The following is a 17560-nucleotide window of genomic DNA, read 5'->3' on the forward strand; positions in this document are numbered from 1 at the left end:
ACCAGCGTGTGTATGTATGTATATGTGAAAAATAATATAATGCCACTTGTAACTTAATAATGAGCCTATTTAATTATAGTTAATAGTTAACAAGTTAAACGCGATGCTGAACCTCAAGCTGTTATGCTGTGATTAGTGTGAAATTTATTATAGATGTCATTACTATATTTCTCTGTTTCTTTTACAGTTTTTACTCTATTATTTTCCAACCATTTTCAAAACTAACTAATAAAAAAAATTAATAAATAAAAGATAAATGTGGCTTATTGATTAGGCTGAGCAATCAGGGAAGAAGGGCCTTGGTCAGAGAGGTGACTGAGAACAATGGTCCCCGGGGCTCCTGTGTTCCCATATGGAGAAAGAACCAGCCAGGCTAAACAACCATTGCTAACACACACCTCCAAGCTACTCCTCATGAAAAGACGAAGGAAATCCCACCATGCTGTGGAGATGTTTATGTGGGTCAGAAACAGGGTGACCGCTTGGCATAGTGGACTGATGACAGTAGGCATCAGTAGTAAATATAGGTAGATTATTTAAAGGGGACATATCATAGTTTCTATGTCTTCCTTTTCACATTTAAATCATTCAGCTGTGGTCTACATAAAGTGGAACTGCAAGGCTTTGGTCTGAACTCCTCGTAAATTTACCATTTTTTACCCGTCTTCTGAGGTGTGTCTGACAGAAACTCGTTTTGGTGTCTCTTTAAATCTATAGGAAGGCACTTCACACCCCACCTCCTCCAGGTGGCACAATATTCCCATCTGCCCCGTTCGGCCATTTTCGTAGTATGCTGGGTGTCGGTATAATTAACAACCAAACATTTTCACCTATCCACTTGTAGCTCCGGCACCCTTCATCTTGGACTACATAATTGCAGTGGGAAAAATAAAAATGGAGAGTTCATGAAATTGGTTAGCTTGAGGTCCATGACCTTGTTCGGCAGCTCTGCTGCAAATACTGTGACATAATTGTTAAAAAAAATGTAATATAGAACAGAGAAAATTGAACGGCTTGAAAAATATGACCCATAATTATGTCTATGGATCACTTGGAGAGACTAAATTCAAATTTTCTGCTCTTACAGAGAGTCCAAGTACTCAACAAAATGTATTTAAGAGCTAAAAAAAATGGATTTGAGTGATATGTCCCCTTTAAGAACACCTCCTTCAGAGCGCTCTGGAGCTCATACTAAGCAACAATTCATCTTCTAACTTGATGATGACACGAAACCCACAATCAGAACAACAAAAGGAGCCACAGCATGGATTTAAATCTAATTGAGCATTTCTTCAAAAACCTAAAAATGGCTCTCTACTGATAATACCCATCCAACCTGACTGAGCTTGAGATCTGCAGAGAAGCAAGGCAGAACACCCCCCAGAGAGAGCTTGAAGAGAGATACTAAAGAAATACATATTAGGCTGTAATTTCAGCAAAAAGGGCTTCAAAAAACCTTAATACATCTGAATACTTGTTTTTAACCTATGTCTAAATGAAAGTTTGCTTAAACATTTACAAACAAAATGTCTGTTACGGACTTGTTTAGGCAAAAAGGTAACCAAACATATGTCAAATTGTCTTGAGATTAGTGTATTTGTCCTTGATTTGAACAGGCAAGTTTAAATGATCTGCCAATGGAATCATATTTTAGGGGTCAAGATACTTATTCCATTGGATTTAATCTTATTTACCTGCTCAAATCAAGGACATATGTACTCATTTCAAGAACATTTTACTTACGTTTAGTTCTGTTTTTGCTGTGTAGATGTTTTAAGAACTACTCAAATCAGTTTCAAATGTCACAACATGTGTTTAAAAGTCAAGGGGTGTGCATACTTTCTGATGGCGCTCTGTATGGCCTTTCATGCTGGAGGAAAAAAAAAAAAAAACAGAAGCATGTTTTCTGCTCTGTAGGTAGACTCTTGATTTGCATCAGTTTTGCTGTGCAACCAAACGTCTCCTCAGCCCGAATGGTTCAGTTTAGGGCTTGTTTGTAGCCGACAAAAGACCAAATGTGATCACGTTTTCGAGCAGCTGGAGGCAGAGCTGAAGCTGAAATGCCGTTATGCAACGCACACGCTGTTAAGTAAAAGTGGAAAAAGACAGTTTTAACAAGAGCAGAGCTACTTAGCAGGAAACGAAATGTTAAAACTGGATGCTAATGGGCTTAAGGATTTGGAGTAAAACAGCATCAGCTTACTTATCAGGTCCAGGAACTGGTTTATTCAGGCTGAAGCGAGGAGTCGCTGTGTTCGTGCTGCTCGTGTTCAGTTTCACACTGCTGAGCTGGCTCTTCTTGGGGTGATGAGTTGATTGGGCTTTGTGGCCGTTGTGGGTGTCTTCTCCTATTTCTTAAGCACGTATGTCATTGTCGTCACTCTGTTCAGAAATTAATTTGTGGTGCCGGCACTGCCTGTCCGCCGTGGATCTGATCCTCCTCATTGGTCCATCGGCCGTTTGTAAATCTAGGATTGGTTTCTGTTGTTGCAGCGGTAAGACGCCGAAGCATCCGGTTGCTGCTCTGCTTAAATGTTGCAGCTTTAAAGAGACTTTATTCGAGATGTAATACACTTCTGAGCTTTTCTTGAAATTAAACCATCGTGTTTGCATGAGCATGGTCTATATTTCATTAAAGAGGCAACTGTATTACTGATATTATATTAGAATCTTACTTTTTAAATGAAGTAAATAAGATTTTACTTAGAATTCAGCTTAATTCGGCTGCCAGCCTAAAACATATAGCATTTTTTCAACAGCATATCCCTGAGTTCATCACTTCTGAGCTGCACGGCTGAACTTAAAAAGCCCGATTAGCTCCAAGGACATAGAGTTAATGCCGCTTGTTGGTCAACAATCCACTTAAATCCTCGTCCACAACTAAGTTATCCTCATCCAGCCCCTATATATTTGCAATCATTGCCAATTTCTTTATGTTGCAATTTAATTTGACTGTCTGTAATTTAATCTATCTTTTTCATGTAATCTAAAATAAAAACAATCAGTTTCATACTGCTGAGCCGGCACTTTTTGGGGTGACGAGTTTATCGGCTTTCCTAACATGTTTCTAATATTCAAAGATGTGTTTTTATTCAGGCAATGTGGTCAGGCTCCTCTCCGGGCTCGGTGGTCTCTCCAGTGCTGTTATGTAATGCAGCAACTGTCACTTCGGCAGCGAGCCTCGATCTCAGAGCGCAGACAAGACGCTGAAAATTTGACTGATGAGTTTCGCAGTTGTTCGCTGTCCTGTACTAACGAGCGGCTTAATGGCCACCCTGAGAGCTGGGTGTGGCTTAATGCTTCCATGTTTTGTCACATGTAGTTTATACAGATACATTTGCTGTTCTTTTTTAAAGAAACGTTCATCTTGAATGCACAAAAACAAAAGTGGTAATCTAATTTTTTTTCCCTGTTTTATTCGTTTGGGCAATTAAAGCCCAGTGGGTAAAGTAGTTGCCTTGCAATTGTAAGGTTGTGGGTTTGGTTCCAGCTTCTTGTTGTCTCATGTTGATGTGCGCCATGGCAAGGCACTTAACCCTCAAATTGCCTACTCATGTGTGTATCAGTATATGAGTGCAAGTGCCATTGGGTGAATGTGGCTTGACTTTAAAGTGCTTTGAGTGGTCAGTGTGACTCCATTGATTATTTATTTAGTTAATTAATTGATTAATAAAAGGTTCATTATATTGTTGAATGATGAATTAAAAACTGACCCAATCTTAAGAAACATGCGTCACTAAAAGGTATAAACAGGCATTATTTCCATGAGGGTATGAAACGTTTTTTTTAACCCTATTTCTTACGGTTGTTTACCTTGCACTAAACTATCCCTTTAAAGCCCCTGCTTAGTTCGTCTTGTCGTGTTGTTCAAATTTTCCGTGCGTGCGTGCACTGCTCTGCTTTCATTCCATACTTTCTGCTTATGAAGCAAAACTGATTTGATGAGGGCAAAAAAAAAAAAACATAACAAAACAAAAAAACAGAGGAAACCACAGAGGACCTGAAGTGGCGCCAGACAAAGGCCGGCAAACTCTGCGCCTTCCATTGATACTTATCTGCTTTGCCTTTAAACATCTCTCTTTCTCTCTCCTTCTCACTGACACACACACACACACACACACGCACACACACACACACACACTGATGTGTACGACTCCAGAAATAAACTCTTTGGTTCAGAACCGACCCTCTCTCACACCTACTGCAACACAGACTCTCACAACTGCGGTCAAACAGGCAGACGAAAAAGGAGGACCAGTTGCTTCACAGACACCCACCTTCCTCTGCCTTTATCGCTCTGCCGTGTAAATGCACTGAAGTGTCACACAGAGACACCAACGTAAATAGGAATCTGCTAATTTAACCACTTTTACCAAGGCTTCTTATCTGTCCAGGTTGTGCACTGGAAGGGGAAAATTTTTTAACACCTACTGTGTTCTGCAAATCTTTCGTCCAAACTGTCATTTAGGGGTGTGGACTTTATTTCGCCTTGATATGCCTCGGGTAAAGCAGAGTTGCTTTACCCGTCATACGTCTGTGTTATTTCATTCTCGGGATGTTACATGTGTTCAATTCAAGGGCTGGCATTATTTATTCGATCATGGAAGAGGATGTTGGCGTTCTGTATTTAGACATCTCAGCAGTTGGCAGTAAGCTGTCCTAACCCTCATCACAGTTAGTCTTGCTGCTGTGCAGGTTTCAGTGGCAGATGCATTTCGATTGCTCACACAGTGCAAACCAGCCCCCAGGTGCTCTAAGTACAGAAGCTGAGACATTAGAAGTACATTTTCACCTTCAAATGATGAGATAGTGAGTCATTTATATCATCATCTCCAGCTGACGGCTCATTTTGTCTCGATAACTTTAATTTTGTCTTTATCTCTAGGTAACTAATTTTGTGACGACGGTTTAATCGTGCCGTAATGCTGACTTAACTTCTTTTTTGATAATAGTTTGTAGTTATCTTGTGATGTATAATGTTAACAACATTAATTTCAAGATGATTATTTCTGAGGCAGTCGTTCTACTATGTCTGTGTCTCATAGTACCTCATTTTTGTGATGTTTATTCAGTTTATTCATTCTGAATAAAGTCAATCTGTGATGACCATTTAATTTAGTCATTACGTCGAGATTAGTCTTTTTTGTGAAAGGAGTTTGATAATGTCATTATGTAATTTGTTATAAATGAGATAGCTCATTTTCCAAGATACCTCATCTTGTAACAACCATTCAATGATACAATTATTTTAGGAATATTTGTTATTTTATGACAAAGGTTAATGTCGTTATCTCATTTCAAAACCATTACAGACTCAGCTTACTACAATTTAATAAGTAAAAAACTAAGAAGATGAGGTGCTTTGACAAGAAGTTCATCACATTATCTTGACATAATAAGTGAATAATCTCATTATCTTGAAATAAAAGCTTTGTGTCAACATTTTAAATCTATCACATCCTTTTGTCTGAAAACAGCCTAATTTAACTTAAGATATTTAATTTGGTACAGTCATGTAGTTGTCATTATCTTAACATAGATAATTCTATAATAGATATTTATTATGCCATTGACTCAAGATGACTCAAGAAGTGACATTTGTTCAATTTTGTCATTGCTTCGAGAAAACACATTTTGGTATAAACAACCTATTTTCTGATTGCCCTTTAATTGTGTCGTCACCTTGAGCTATATCTTTTAGTCGTTACTATTTAAGCCGGTAACTAATTTTGTGACAACTGCTTAATTATTTCATTATACCCGGATACATTATTTCATTAGTAGCTTGGCATAAATCGGCTTACAATAACAGTTTACTTGTCTTGCAATGGCAAAGTTGTTTTTTTGTTGCAGATAGAGTTAAAAAACGTGGCAATTAAGTTTCAATCGAAGACCATAAATTATTTGCACACTTTGCAACTGTAGGCGGTGCGCTATTACCATAAGAACTGCCCATTCTTGGCATGCCATGATTATCTCGTGATCTTTAGCAAACAATGCTCCTTTTCTCAAGATAGAAAGATAAGCAAACCTCTTTTTGGTTTTGTTGAGATAACAGAACAGTCAACTACTGCATTTGAGAGAGTCACAGAAAAACAAAAAGATAGCAAATACTGCTGTTATTGGGGTTTTGTGTCCAAAACCTGTTAAGTAAAATATTTATTAGCGTTTTGATGTTAGTGTTGGCAAATGCATGATCTGGGTTTGATGGTTACTTACAACTTTATATTTTTTGTAACTAACTTTGTCTTACTGCTGCGTCAGCAGGTTAGTGGTGTTTGCGTAGGTTCTTACTTATTTTTTACGTTTGATCAGTAGCTTTAATGTCCATTGAGACTATCTGCAACACATGTTGGATTTTTTTTTTTTTAATTACTGTGTATTGAGCTAAATAACGTTTTCGTTCTTCCTCAGGAGGCGTCGTGTCCAAGAAGACTCATTTGAGTAAGTCGTCGGCGCTCAAACTGTCTTTGATCACATGATGTGTGTGTGTGTGCCTGCGTATGGTAATGACATTGCTCATGTTTGTGCTAGATATTTGTGCATGCACTGCGGTTAACTCCATAGTTTGTGAACATGCAACTTTGCACCTGTACAGAAAACACAAAAAAAACACACTCACACACATATTGGTGTCGCTGGGGTTGGGCTATTAGCAAACACGTTGAGGGTTGCATGTGTGTGTGTTGCACCTGTGTTGCCCCCCTCGCTCCCTCATGTACAAACACGCATACCTACACGCACACACCAACTACTCCGGTATCCGAACACAGGCGACAGCGATAACATCTCGTCTTTTTTTAACTCTTTTGGTTTAACACTTTCTGCCACAACTTTAGCACACCTGGCCATGTTATCAAGTGTGGGATGCTCTGCGTAACACAGCTTTGGTATTAATCGGTGTGCTGATAAACATGGTGAGGCTGAACGGCGATGAATTCACCTATCATTGCTTTGGGGAGGTTAATAAAAACTGAACTCAGACTGGGGGGAGTTTTTATTTTCGTTTCTTTTTTTTGGTTTAAAGCGTTGGTGTCCCATTTATTGATCTTTCAGCAGCTTCTGTTGGAGAAATAACAAAGAAATGCACAGAGAAAGCAGGGGTGGAATATTTACATAAATAATACTAATGTGGTTTTAGAATTTAAATATTTTGTGATTCTTCAGACTTTATTTTTTAGCTTTAAGCATTAGAACTTACCCATGATGCACGTCAAAGATACTGTACATATAGATATTCAAATTTAAAAAGCTTATGAATTATTTTGTTACAAAATGGGATACTTTTGTAAACGGCTTCAAGTATTGATTTGCTACATGTTTTGCATCACTGTCTGTAACATAAAGGATTAGTACCAAAGCTTTGAATTAAAACATTGCTTTATTTGTGATATTACCCGTCGTTTTAATGATTTATCGCATATGTGCTGCAGACAAACTAGAACGGATGTATTTTCTGTTTTACTAATCATCTTGTGGCAAATTGCATACAGCAAAACAGACAGAAAACACGTCTCCCTTGTGTGTTTGTAACATATATATTTATATATGTTACAAACACATTTAAAAGATTGGTAGTATAAGACATACTGCTTTGTTTTCAGCTTTCCTCGCTAATTTCTGCAGGGCTCTCTTGCCTTTCCTAAGTTTTACACACCCGTGTTAATGTGTCTGTTTTTTGTGAAGAAAATAACGAGAGGGAAGATAAGCTACAAAAACAATTGAGTGTGCATACCCTTACACAAGCACCTTTTGATTCAAAAACGGCATTATGTCTTCTTGTGTTGCCGTCTTAACAGTGTAACACATCTCGGCTTGTCTCTGTTTGCCTGCTCTACACCTACAAATGTTCCCAGAATGCCTCAGATTGGGAGGATATCTGTCGTCCATAGCCCTCTTCAGGAAATACCACAGTTTTTTTTATTTAGTTATAAACTCTGGTTTCAGAACTTTCATTTTCTTTCTGTGAATCCATTCTGTTATTTTATTTTTTTATCTTCCAGTAATGCCGAACAATAATATCCAGCTTCATCTCGAGCTTTTATAGCAGACACCTAAAGGTCTCGGTTTAAAACTGTCTGGTATTTGTAACTGTTTATAAATCTATTTACCTTGATACAAACCAGGCTCCATCTCAAGAAACGGAAAACCAGAGCATGACACAGCCACCACCAAACTCACTTATGACGTTGTTTTGATGAAACGAAGCCTTGTGTTTTGTGCCAAACATCCCGTTTAAAATTGTGGCCCCAAAAAATTACGCTTGGTTTCCGACGATAAAACTTTTCTCCACAAGGTTTTGTGTGATGGTAACCAAACCAGGATGTTTTGTCTTAAAGTAAACCAAACTCAGCTTCAACAATAAGTCCAAACTTGCAAAGCAAGTCTCCTAATACAACCAGTACTTGTCATGAATACCTGCAGCTTCTTTAATGCTTTCTCTAATTTCTGTTCACTGTTTTGACTTTATAGATAATGTTATTTATACCTTATTGATTCCTTTGCACGATCACATTTGTAACCTGTCTGCAAACTATGGTTTCAGCTAATGAGAGCAAAGAACCATATGTGAGGATATTCCTGCTAGGGCAACTAAAGTTTATCCCTCGTTAGTCAAAACAAATGGGGCCGTGCAATACAAGTTAAGGTGGATTAAAGGTTGCACCAAACAAACTTTGTGTCTAAGGATGTACGCACTTATGCAACAAAGTTATTGAACACCTTTTATTAAACAGATTTGTTTGTTTTTGAGTCAATTTTCAGTCAAAAAGCTGACCAAAAACATATATGTATATATATATATATATATATATATATATATATATATATATATATATATATATATATATATATATATATATATACACACAATTGAAAATTGATGCATAAACTTACCTTCAGATCGGCAAACTAAGTTGAAATCTCTGGAGTCAAAAGGAGCAAACATGCTGCATTAGGATATACACAACTCCAAAAGTCATAACGTAATAGCAAAGTAAGAACTTTAAACATAATTTGCATGATAGCAATTATAACAACAATAATTTTAAAAAAATGCTGTTTCTGCAACTTGCAGGTTTTGGCTACATCTTCCAGTGACTCCTGCTGATTAAGTTATTTTTCCCATGGAGCGTCTGAAAGGCGGCAGACATTATGAGGCATTTCTTCTTTTCATGTGTGTTATAGCGTGAGGGGGTGCAGGATAACAACAAAGGTATGAGGAAAAAAGTACCTTGAGAAAAAGTCAGGGCAGGGGACAGTCCCCCCCTGTTCTTTGTCTTATGTCTCTCTCTCTCTCTCCCTCTCTCTCTCTTTCTCTCTCTCTCTCTCACACACACACACACACACACAGACACACATGAAGAGAAGGAAGGTGAGGCGGCGACTGTCACTCAAAAGTCTGAATATGTGTGCTGAAGCTGCAGTGAGTACCTGACCCAGCTCTCTGAAGGACGAACAGAACAGAAAAAAAGAAAGAAGACAGATTCGAATATATAGTTTACCAAAAAAAAAAAAAAAAGCAATAGGTGATAGACGCGAATCAGACAAAGTGAGAGGAAAGTAGATCTTGTGAAAGTGGGACAAACATCTGAGACGAGTGGAGGAGTGAGGATGATGCGAGGTAGGGATGAACTTCTCCGGTCCGTATCTGTGTGTGAGTGTGTGGGCAGCGCAATCAAAGATATTTAATCAACTAAATCGATTAAAGCCCAATCTTCTTATCGTTTCGTGTGTTTTGGTTTCAAGCGGCAGCAGCGGGGGGGATTTTTTTTTGTTCTTTTGAACTTTCACGAAATTCTCGAAATAAGTTTCCTTTCATGCAGACACCTGTCGCAACAAACGGCTCCGCCGTGCAACCCGATTAAACGTTTTGTTCAGGTTCTCACTCTTTTGTTCTAATATTGTAATTTTTGACAACTAGCCCTGGTATACCTTTAAGCTTTACTCAAGAATTGTTTTGGTCAGCTTGCTTTGGATCCTGCAGAAATTGCTTTTTGAAAATGACTATTGATTAACTGCTCTCTATGAAGCCTGGTGTTTTGAAACCTAGTCGTTCCCTTCAGAGTTCTGCATTGGTTGACTGTTGGCGACGTTCACGCCGATTGATGTGTTTCACTTTTATGCGTTGGTAACATGATTCAGTCTTAGCTCCCTTTGATGGCTTTAAGATTTGAATCATTGCCACGGTTATTTCTTCCCACATGCACTGTACAGCTCACATATGGCATTTCGCACAATACAGAGAGCGATGGTTGAAGGGCGCAGCGAGGAACTGTACCACCACGCACTGTTCAGCGTCGCCCGTGCATTAAGTTGTAGTAGTGCGCTGACTGGGCCAGGTATTCGTTCAGTGTGGAGCAGGCCGGAGCGTGACGTTGTAAGCCTGTTTTGCATTCGCTTCCTGGTTTTCCGTTACAAAACCAAAGGAAAACCAGGATGCGGCCCCGCTGCAGAGCATCAGTTTAGATGGACTGACTCCGTGCAGACACAGAGGACATGTCGGCACAGCCAAAGGGACGATCGAACGAGAAAAATGCAATTTGACAAAGGTGACAAACGGAGGAGGAATAATAGGTTTTCCTGTGCAGAGCTGCTTACATGGTTTTGCTGTTGCAACCTGCAAAACATACACACACATTTCCAAACACACACACACCTTCACAGCTGCATTTTAGATGGCGGCTAGATGCAGCCCATGTTTCTCCTGCAGCTGCACTGTGGATGCTGCACAACAACTGATGAAGATATTGCTAAATATTTCTGCATCCCAGCCATAGCAGGAAAACCTGTTTGCTCCACGAATTTACACACACACACATACTGGTGTGTGTTTTCTGGGGGATCCCTGTGCAGATCTTGGTGCAGTTTCTTTATCAGAAAAAGGATTTCCTTGTTCCTCCCGATGCAGAAAACCTACACACAGCGCTTCCAAAAGCAGCAGAGGCAGTTTTTTTTTTTTTTTGGTTTTTTTTTTTGGTTTTCTCCAGATCAAAGCCGACTTCAAAATCGCAGGTGACACATTCGCCCCTAAATATGGTAAATGAAATTCAGCAGTTGAGCTGATTCATACCCGCTGCTACCGTCAAAACCCAACTTTTTTCTAACACCCCTGAATTCGGAAAGCACTTCAAAGTCCTACCTGATGCTAACCGGCATTCAGATCGGCTATGATAATTCACCTTCTCCTCAGATAGGATTATTGCTAATTGGGTTTAAGCAGCTCACAGATGATTGAGTTTTTGCTTTTGTACGACCTCACTTGTTGAAACATATGCATCTAACCACCGGTATGTGGAAATACATTTGACGGGATGCAATTTGCAATAAAATAGTCGCCTCAAAACGTAATGTAGAGTGCTGTTAAATTACCCACCTCTGATATGTGTTGTTTTATATTCAATATTGTTGGCCTTTTTTTTAACTAAACACAAAATATATTTCTTTGCCTGCCCTACCTTTTAAATAGACACAACGCTAATGAACAAATGATTGTTTCTTTATTTTTTGGGAAATAGTTATTCTCTTTTGCAGTGTAAAGCAAACTCATTTGGTAAAATATTTCACATAACATATAACCCTGGGACTTTATATATTTTCCAAATGCATATTCAGAAAATGATTAATTATATAAATGCAGCCTTACTTGTGTTATTTTGTTGTTGGAAAATTGATATACCCTCCTATTTTTCTCCCACGATATCGTTCATACAGTTAAATCTTATTGCTTTTTAATCCAAGCCATTACATTTTATCCGCACTGGTTTTAGTTTTTTTTTCCACAGCTTAAATATAGGGAAGAAATCTTAGAAGTGTTTAGTTTGGATTTCAAATAAAGAAATAAAGTGATTCCGGATTGCATTATCTCTCCTTGGGTGAAATGTAAAATGACTGAATTAATATCATATTTGTTTTTTTCCCTTCCGACCAGCGATGTTTGCAAATGAGTTAGCATTTGCGTGGCTGTTTTGTGTGTATACAAACTTTGTTTGCTGTCTTGCTTGCGTGTGTACCTAAAGTAAGCTTCCGTAAGAAGAAAGCTGAGGTTTCTCCGTCCGTTTACAGTGACTACGGCAGACTGCTGACAAGGTGATTTCAGGCGGGGTGTGCAGAATCAGTAAAGCCTATTTATCTGTTGTCTGTCCGCTAAAACACAAATTAACTCCCGTTATGGTAATTTTGCGTGACAGTGGTGCGAAGCGTGTAATAAAATCCTGCTTGACTTTTTTTTATTCTGTTGCCCCAGTAAATTCTTTTAGTTTAAAGTATATGTGAACTTTTTTCTCACATTTCCGACCTGATTGATGCGATATAGCTCTCTAAATCAGCCTGAATCAACTTATACCCATTCATGATTTAGTGGTTGTGATTTGTTGCTTTTTTAGACTCGAGACTCCACATCTTTGGCCCATTTTCTATCACATAAGAGGATATTGCTAGGTGCAGCCTGACACACATTTAACTGCATAGGCTGCATCTCGGTCAAATAAACATGTAGCCAATAGGAGTTTGAATACAAGGCGGAAATGAGAAATTATATTAAAAAAGCGTTCTTAGCTTCTTTTTTTTATCAGAATTTCCTCCGTCCGTTTCTCTGCTGTTTGTTGCTTTTGTAGATTTTTACAGCCTGAATTTCACTACTTTAGTTTGCATGGTTGCAACATGTTTAAAAAATAGGTTTAAATGTTTAAATGACAACCTTATAAGTTTTGCACAATGCGCTGTGACCTCACTAGACTAACAAAAGTATTGGAATGAAAACAAGTTATCAAGAAATAATAACTGCAAAAAAGGAATTCCAGATCTCCCCAGAAATAGTAAAATTTGCATCAGCTGTTATAATTAAGCATTTAATTTTTTTTTATATAACTTTCTATGATCTTCTTCAGCAGGTTTGCTTTCACAAGTTGAAGCGGGTACAGTATTGATATTGCTTAACAGTAATTGAGAGACAGTCAGGGTATCTCGGCTGCATCTTGGTGTACTACGCGGAAGTGTGGGTGGCAGCACTCTTCTGTTTTCACTGACAAATCAGAATTTTTCCATCTCTGAAGATCCACTCAACTCAAGCCTGTTCGCCCCTTAAATGTACCACCTCACACGTGCACGTTTAAACGAACTCTTAAAGGATTTAAGTGGGTGTTTTGCTAATGCTAACTGATGTCGTCACAGCGGCTTTCTGCCCGCAGGGCCGCATCGGCGTCAGCGAAACAAAGCGGAAATGCTGGAAAGCAAAACTGATCTGTTGACTGAGCTTGTAGACACAGAGCTGGCTATTCAACCGAGATATGAAGCTTTCTCAATAAAAAAAAATTGTAATGGATCACATTTATTTAAAGATTTTATAAAAAATCAATATACCCAGAGATGCACAAGTCAGGATTTTAGTGGCCCGAACTAATTTTTTCCCCTCAAGTCTGGCCGATTCAGACTTTCTTTCTAAGAACTATAACACAGGCTACCTTATTTGTAAAAACCTTTTTAAACCTAAATGTAACAAACACTGACCATAAAAGCAGAAAAAAGAAATTAAATTAAATGATTTCTGGGATTATCTTCATTTATTCATCAAAACACACGTCCATAAACCTCCAATTTTTCATCACATTTTTACACATTTCAAAACAGAGTATCAGGGAACATGCGGATTATTTATGCATTTAAACCTTGAAATAAAATCAAGACGCTTCAGTTTTAATCCACTAAAGGAGCAGGAAAAAAATACAATTTTTATCTTTCTTGGACCTGCCAATCCTGGGTCAGAACCAATGGGTTTCTGTCAAATACATTGATTGATGCGTCATTTTATTTGTTAAATGTTCAAACCAAGAGCGATCAAGGTAAATATTTAAATAACTATGAATTAATGATAACATAAAAGAGAAGCAAATGTTGCGTAGTTATTAAAATTATATTTCTTTCAACTACTAATCTTAGAGGTTCCCATTTCTTGTGAGATAAAGCAAACCGTTTAACAACTTTAATAAAACTTAATTCAAAATGAGATTAAATGACAGGAAAATGATTGTCTATTCAAATCCAAATTTAAAATCCCGTGCTGAAGGGGCTTCCACACAGGCTCAGAACTGAAAGAGCTTTTAGGAAACTAATAAATAAAAGTTAAATAATGTGAAACATTTGAGCTAAAGAGTCTATTTTACAAACACTGGATCACCATGGATATAGTTTTTAGGGTTGTTTCAGGTCACCCTCTTCTTGCCTTTATTTAGTCCAGATAAATATTTTTAAATTTTGAATTTTTCAGACCATATTTGCTTCATTTTACCATTTGATTAATTTATGCTTGCCTTTTACTTGTCAGAAGGCATCCTTTTTCTTTTTTAGCTTTTTCCACGGTGCCTTGCAAAGGTATTGATACCCTCTAGACTTTTTCACATATTGTTGCATTTAAAGTGCCAAACTGCAATGCATTTTATTAGGATTTTATGTAATAGAGCACCAGAAAAAGTGGCTAGTTTAGACGTGGGAAGAAAAAAAGAGTACATAGTAAAATCCAACACGGTCAATTGCTTTCAGAAGTCCACTAATGTAATGCTAAAAAGAGTCCATCTGTGCTGGAGTTAATCTCAGTATAAATACAGCTGCTCTGTGAAGGCCTAAGAGGTAAAACAGTTATCTGTCGTCCGTCCACCGTCGCTGACAGAGCGGGTAAGGACAGCGTTATTTAAGAGGTCCATGCTAACTCTGGGAGAATCTTTATACGGGAAATGAAATGCTGCTTGCAGCTGAACGCGAACGCCCTGAACCTACATGAAGCATTGCGGCAGCAGCATCTGCCCCCTTTTTTTTCAGACGGACAGTGAAGCTGGTCAGATGGGGAGACAGATGGAGATGGATGGAGCTAAATACGCGGCAGAAGAATTTAGACTTGGGTGGAGGTTCATCTTTCAGCAGCACAACAACCAACATGAAGCCAGAGCAACAGCTGGATGATTTAAAACATTGGGCATGCAGAAGAACGACCTAAACCTTAATTAAATGGATATGTTTTGGCAATATTGGACGTTTTTGTTCACAGACGCTCTCCGTGCATTCTGACTGAGCAAATTAAAAAAAAAGGAATCTATAAAAATGTTAGTTTGTAGGTTTTTTTTGCTGCAACAAAACATTTTAAAAGCAGTGTGTCATTTTCCTTCCACTTGATGTTGGTCTTTCACATAAAATCCCAATAAAACACATTGAATTTTGACGTTTTAATCTGACAAAATGTGAAAAAGCTTAAATGGTATGTGTACCTTTTCATAGCACTGTAGATTTCCCCATTTGAAACAATAACGTGCTGCCTGTTTTACTGGTACGCTAATAAAAACTGAAATTATCTGCAAATTCTTCTCTCTTTTTTTTATGTTTCCCCACAATCTCCGCCTTTTGAGGAAACATTGCATTATTTGCAAAACCTGCACTGCACCCGCTTCAGCCAAACCGAGACACAATCTCGCTTTCAATGGTTACCAAACAAATGACAAATGAAAGAGATAAAGGCGTGCAGTAATTTTATCTCGCCACCTCTCTCAAAACCTGCGTGCATCAAGAGATGTTGGGTTTGATCGGATGGGGCTGTGGCTGGAGATAAGTAAACGAGTACCAAAAGAGCTCAAAAGCTTATTTCAGGTTCTTTCCTGAGTTTCTTCCATTCTTGCTTGCGTCCTTTGCAGCTTGAGAGCCATCAGAGCAGCGATTGCATGGAAACACGGTGCTGTTTGATTGCGATGTGTTTCTAGGTGTGTGATTGAGTGCGTGAGCTGTGAAAGGTTGTGGGTCACAGTGGATTTCCTGTTGTTTGAGGTTGACAATCAGAACTGAAATAGCAGAAAAAGGCAGAGACCACTGATCTTCTCTCCACATATCCTGCATCAGCTCTCAGAGAAACTTAGTTAAAAAGTTTCTGCTAAACTAAACGATCCACGTCGGACACGAGCGCCTGGACCTTCGAGGTCAATCAGACAAATCGCTAAACACTACGAACTGTATTCTTATCAGTGATGCTTTAATAGCCTCTTCCTTTCCCCCACTGTACGTGCTTCCGCTCTGCGCTCAATTGTTATTCAATCTCATCCTCTGAAGCCTTCGGGTGATCCCTGTGGCGCCAGATAAAGAGGGCACACACTGACACACTAACACACAGTCGCGACAAAGCAACATCTGACACAGTTCTGCACGGGAAACTCAGATACTTTGTGAATAAAAGCAACATCCACACGCGAGACGCGAGAGAGCTCGCCTCGCAGAGGGGCAGTCACACCTTCGGAGCATGTGTGGAAGGAAGACGGGAGATCACACGAGCAGATGAAAAGCTCTCTGGTGCGCTACGAGTTTTTGCTCGCTTCCAGGTTTGGCTGAGCGCCTTGAGGCTCTTTTCCGTCAGAAAACCCTCAGAAAACACTAATTTTCAAGAGGGTTTCTCAATCATATCTGCTGGTTTCATAAATCCTTCTGTGACAAAAACCAGGACTGAGCAAAAGACTGAGGGGTGTGAAAGTTTACAGAGATCAGGGGCACAGGGGGAGGCGAGAGGGGGATGGACATTACTGGCAGTGATGAATGACAGACTGCATTACTGGCAGTTATCCTTTATGAGCGAGATAGAGAAGAATCAGAAAGTAAAGAAATGACATGAAAGAGGGCCAGTCAGAATGAAAGAGAAGCCAGGCAACCACTTAAAAGGACTTTGAGGTTGACACCTATACATTCGCCACCTTTCTCCATTTGCAAATATTCCACGTCCTTAGAAGACTCCCCTCTTATTGCATTTGATGTTATTTTGTTCATTATTATTAAGTCAGAAGGTGCTGGAGAGGAAAGAACCTTTGGTTTGCCATGGTCACACAACTGCTGTTTGATGTTAAAGGGGAAGTACAGCTGAGACAAATGTTCCCACTGCAGACTTCACCCTTACGTCTGCTTCTTTGGGTGAAAATGTGCAATAAGATGCAACTATTTGTTTCAAAGGGATGAAGCTGTTTTTGGTTAAGACATCATAGAAAAGTTTCCAATTGGTTTTGTTTTTTTGATGGAGACATTTGTTGTTTACTTTTATTTACCAGGGCTGGGTCATGTGGGAAAAACATATGACAATCAAAATGATAATTTTATTGCTTTCTGCTACAAGCGTTTAACAAATGGCTCAATCAGTCACACTGTTTACCAACTTTTGTTTCACACAATCAGCATAAAGTACATACCCATTCAAGAAATGACATGCACTCATTTGGCTAAACTCAAAATCCTTATTTTAATTAAAAATAATTAAGGCAATGACTCAAAACTCAGATAAAGTGCAGTGTCGCAACATTAAAAAACAGAACGTGATCATTTCATCCACCTTTGCTTTTATTGAAAGACGGCATCAAAGTTTGTTTGATTGTAACAGTCTGGAGTCACTCCTAGTCATTTAAATAAAGTGTGTTCATTTTCTTAAATGCTACAAAAGCTCAAATCTGATTTAGTCCTCAATATTACTACCATTATTTGTTTTAACTTTTAACTCATGCAAACTTAAAACCTGCATAATCATCTCTAGCTTTAACAAAGCCGCACTAGT

The 17560-nt window shown here is 38.6% G+C and overlaps 1 protein-coding gene across 3 annotated transcripts in view; it reads left to right on the top strand.

The window, feature by feature from the left end:
- Positions 1 to 17560, top strand: part of rorc (RAR-related orphan receptor C) — a 37205-nt gene that overhangs the window by 8266 nt on the left and 11379 nt on the right. Inside the window, exons 1-3 of one of the 3 annotated variants that reach the window (XM_021318152.2) lie at positions 6415 to 6444; positions 9077 to 9214; positions 9353 to 9622. The exons of 1 other annotated variant lie outside the window; for it this stretch is intronic. In XM_021318152.2, coding sequence (XP_021173827.2) covers positions 9613 to 9622 — 10 coding nt within the window. In that variant the 5' untranslated portion in view covers positions 6415 to 6444; positions 9077 to 9214; positions 9353 to 9612. Of the gene's footprint in view, positions 1 to 6414; positions 6445 to 9076; positions 9215 to 9352; positions 9623 to 17560 lie in introns of those variants that run through there. One more of the 3 variants, XM_021318149.2, reaches the window with a different exon arrangement.

Source organism: Fundulus heteroclitus, chromosome 3 (genome assembly GCF_011125445.2).
Source record: "Fundulus heteroclitus isolate FHET01 chromosome 3, MU-UCD_Fhet_4.1, whole genome shotgun sequence".
Taxonomy (NCBI): domain Eukaryota; kingdom Metazoa; phylum Chordata; class Actinopteri; order Cyprinodontiformes; family Fundulidae; genus Fundulus; species Fundulus heteroclitus.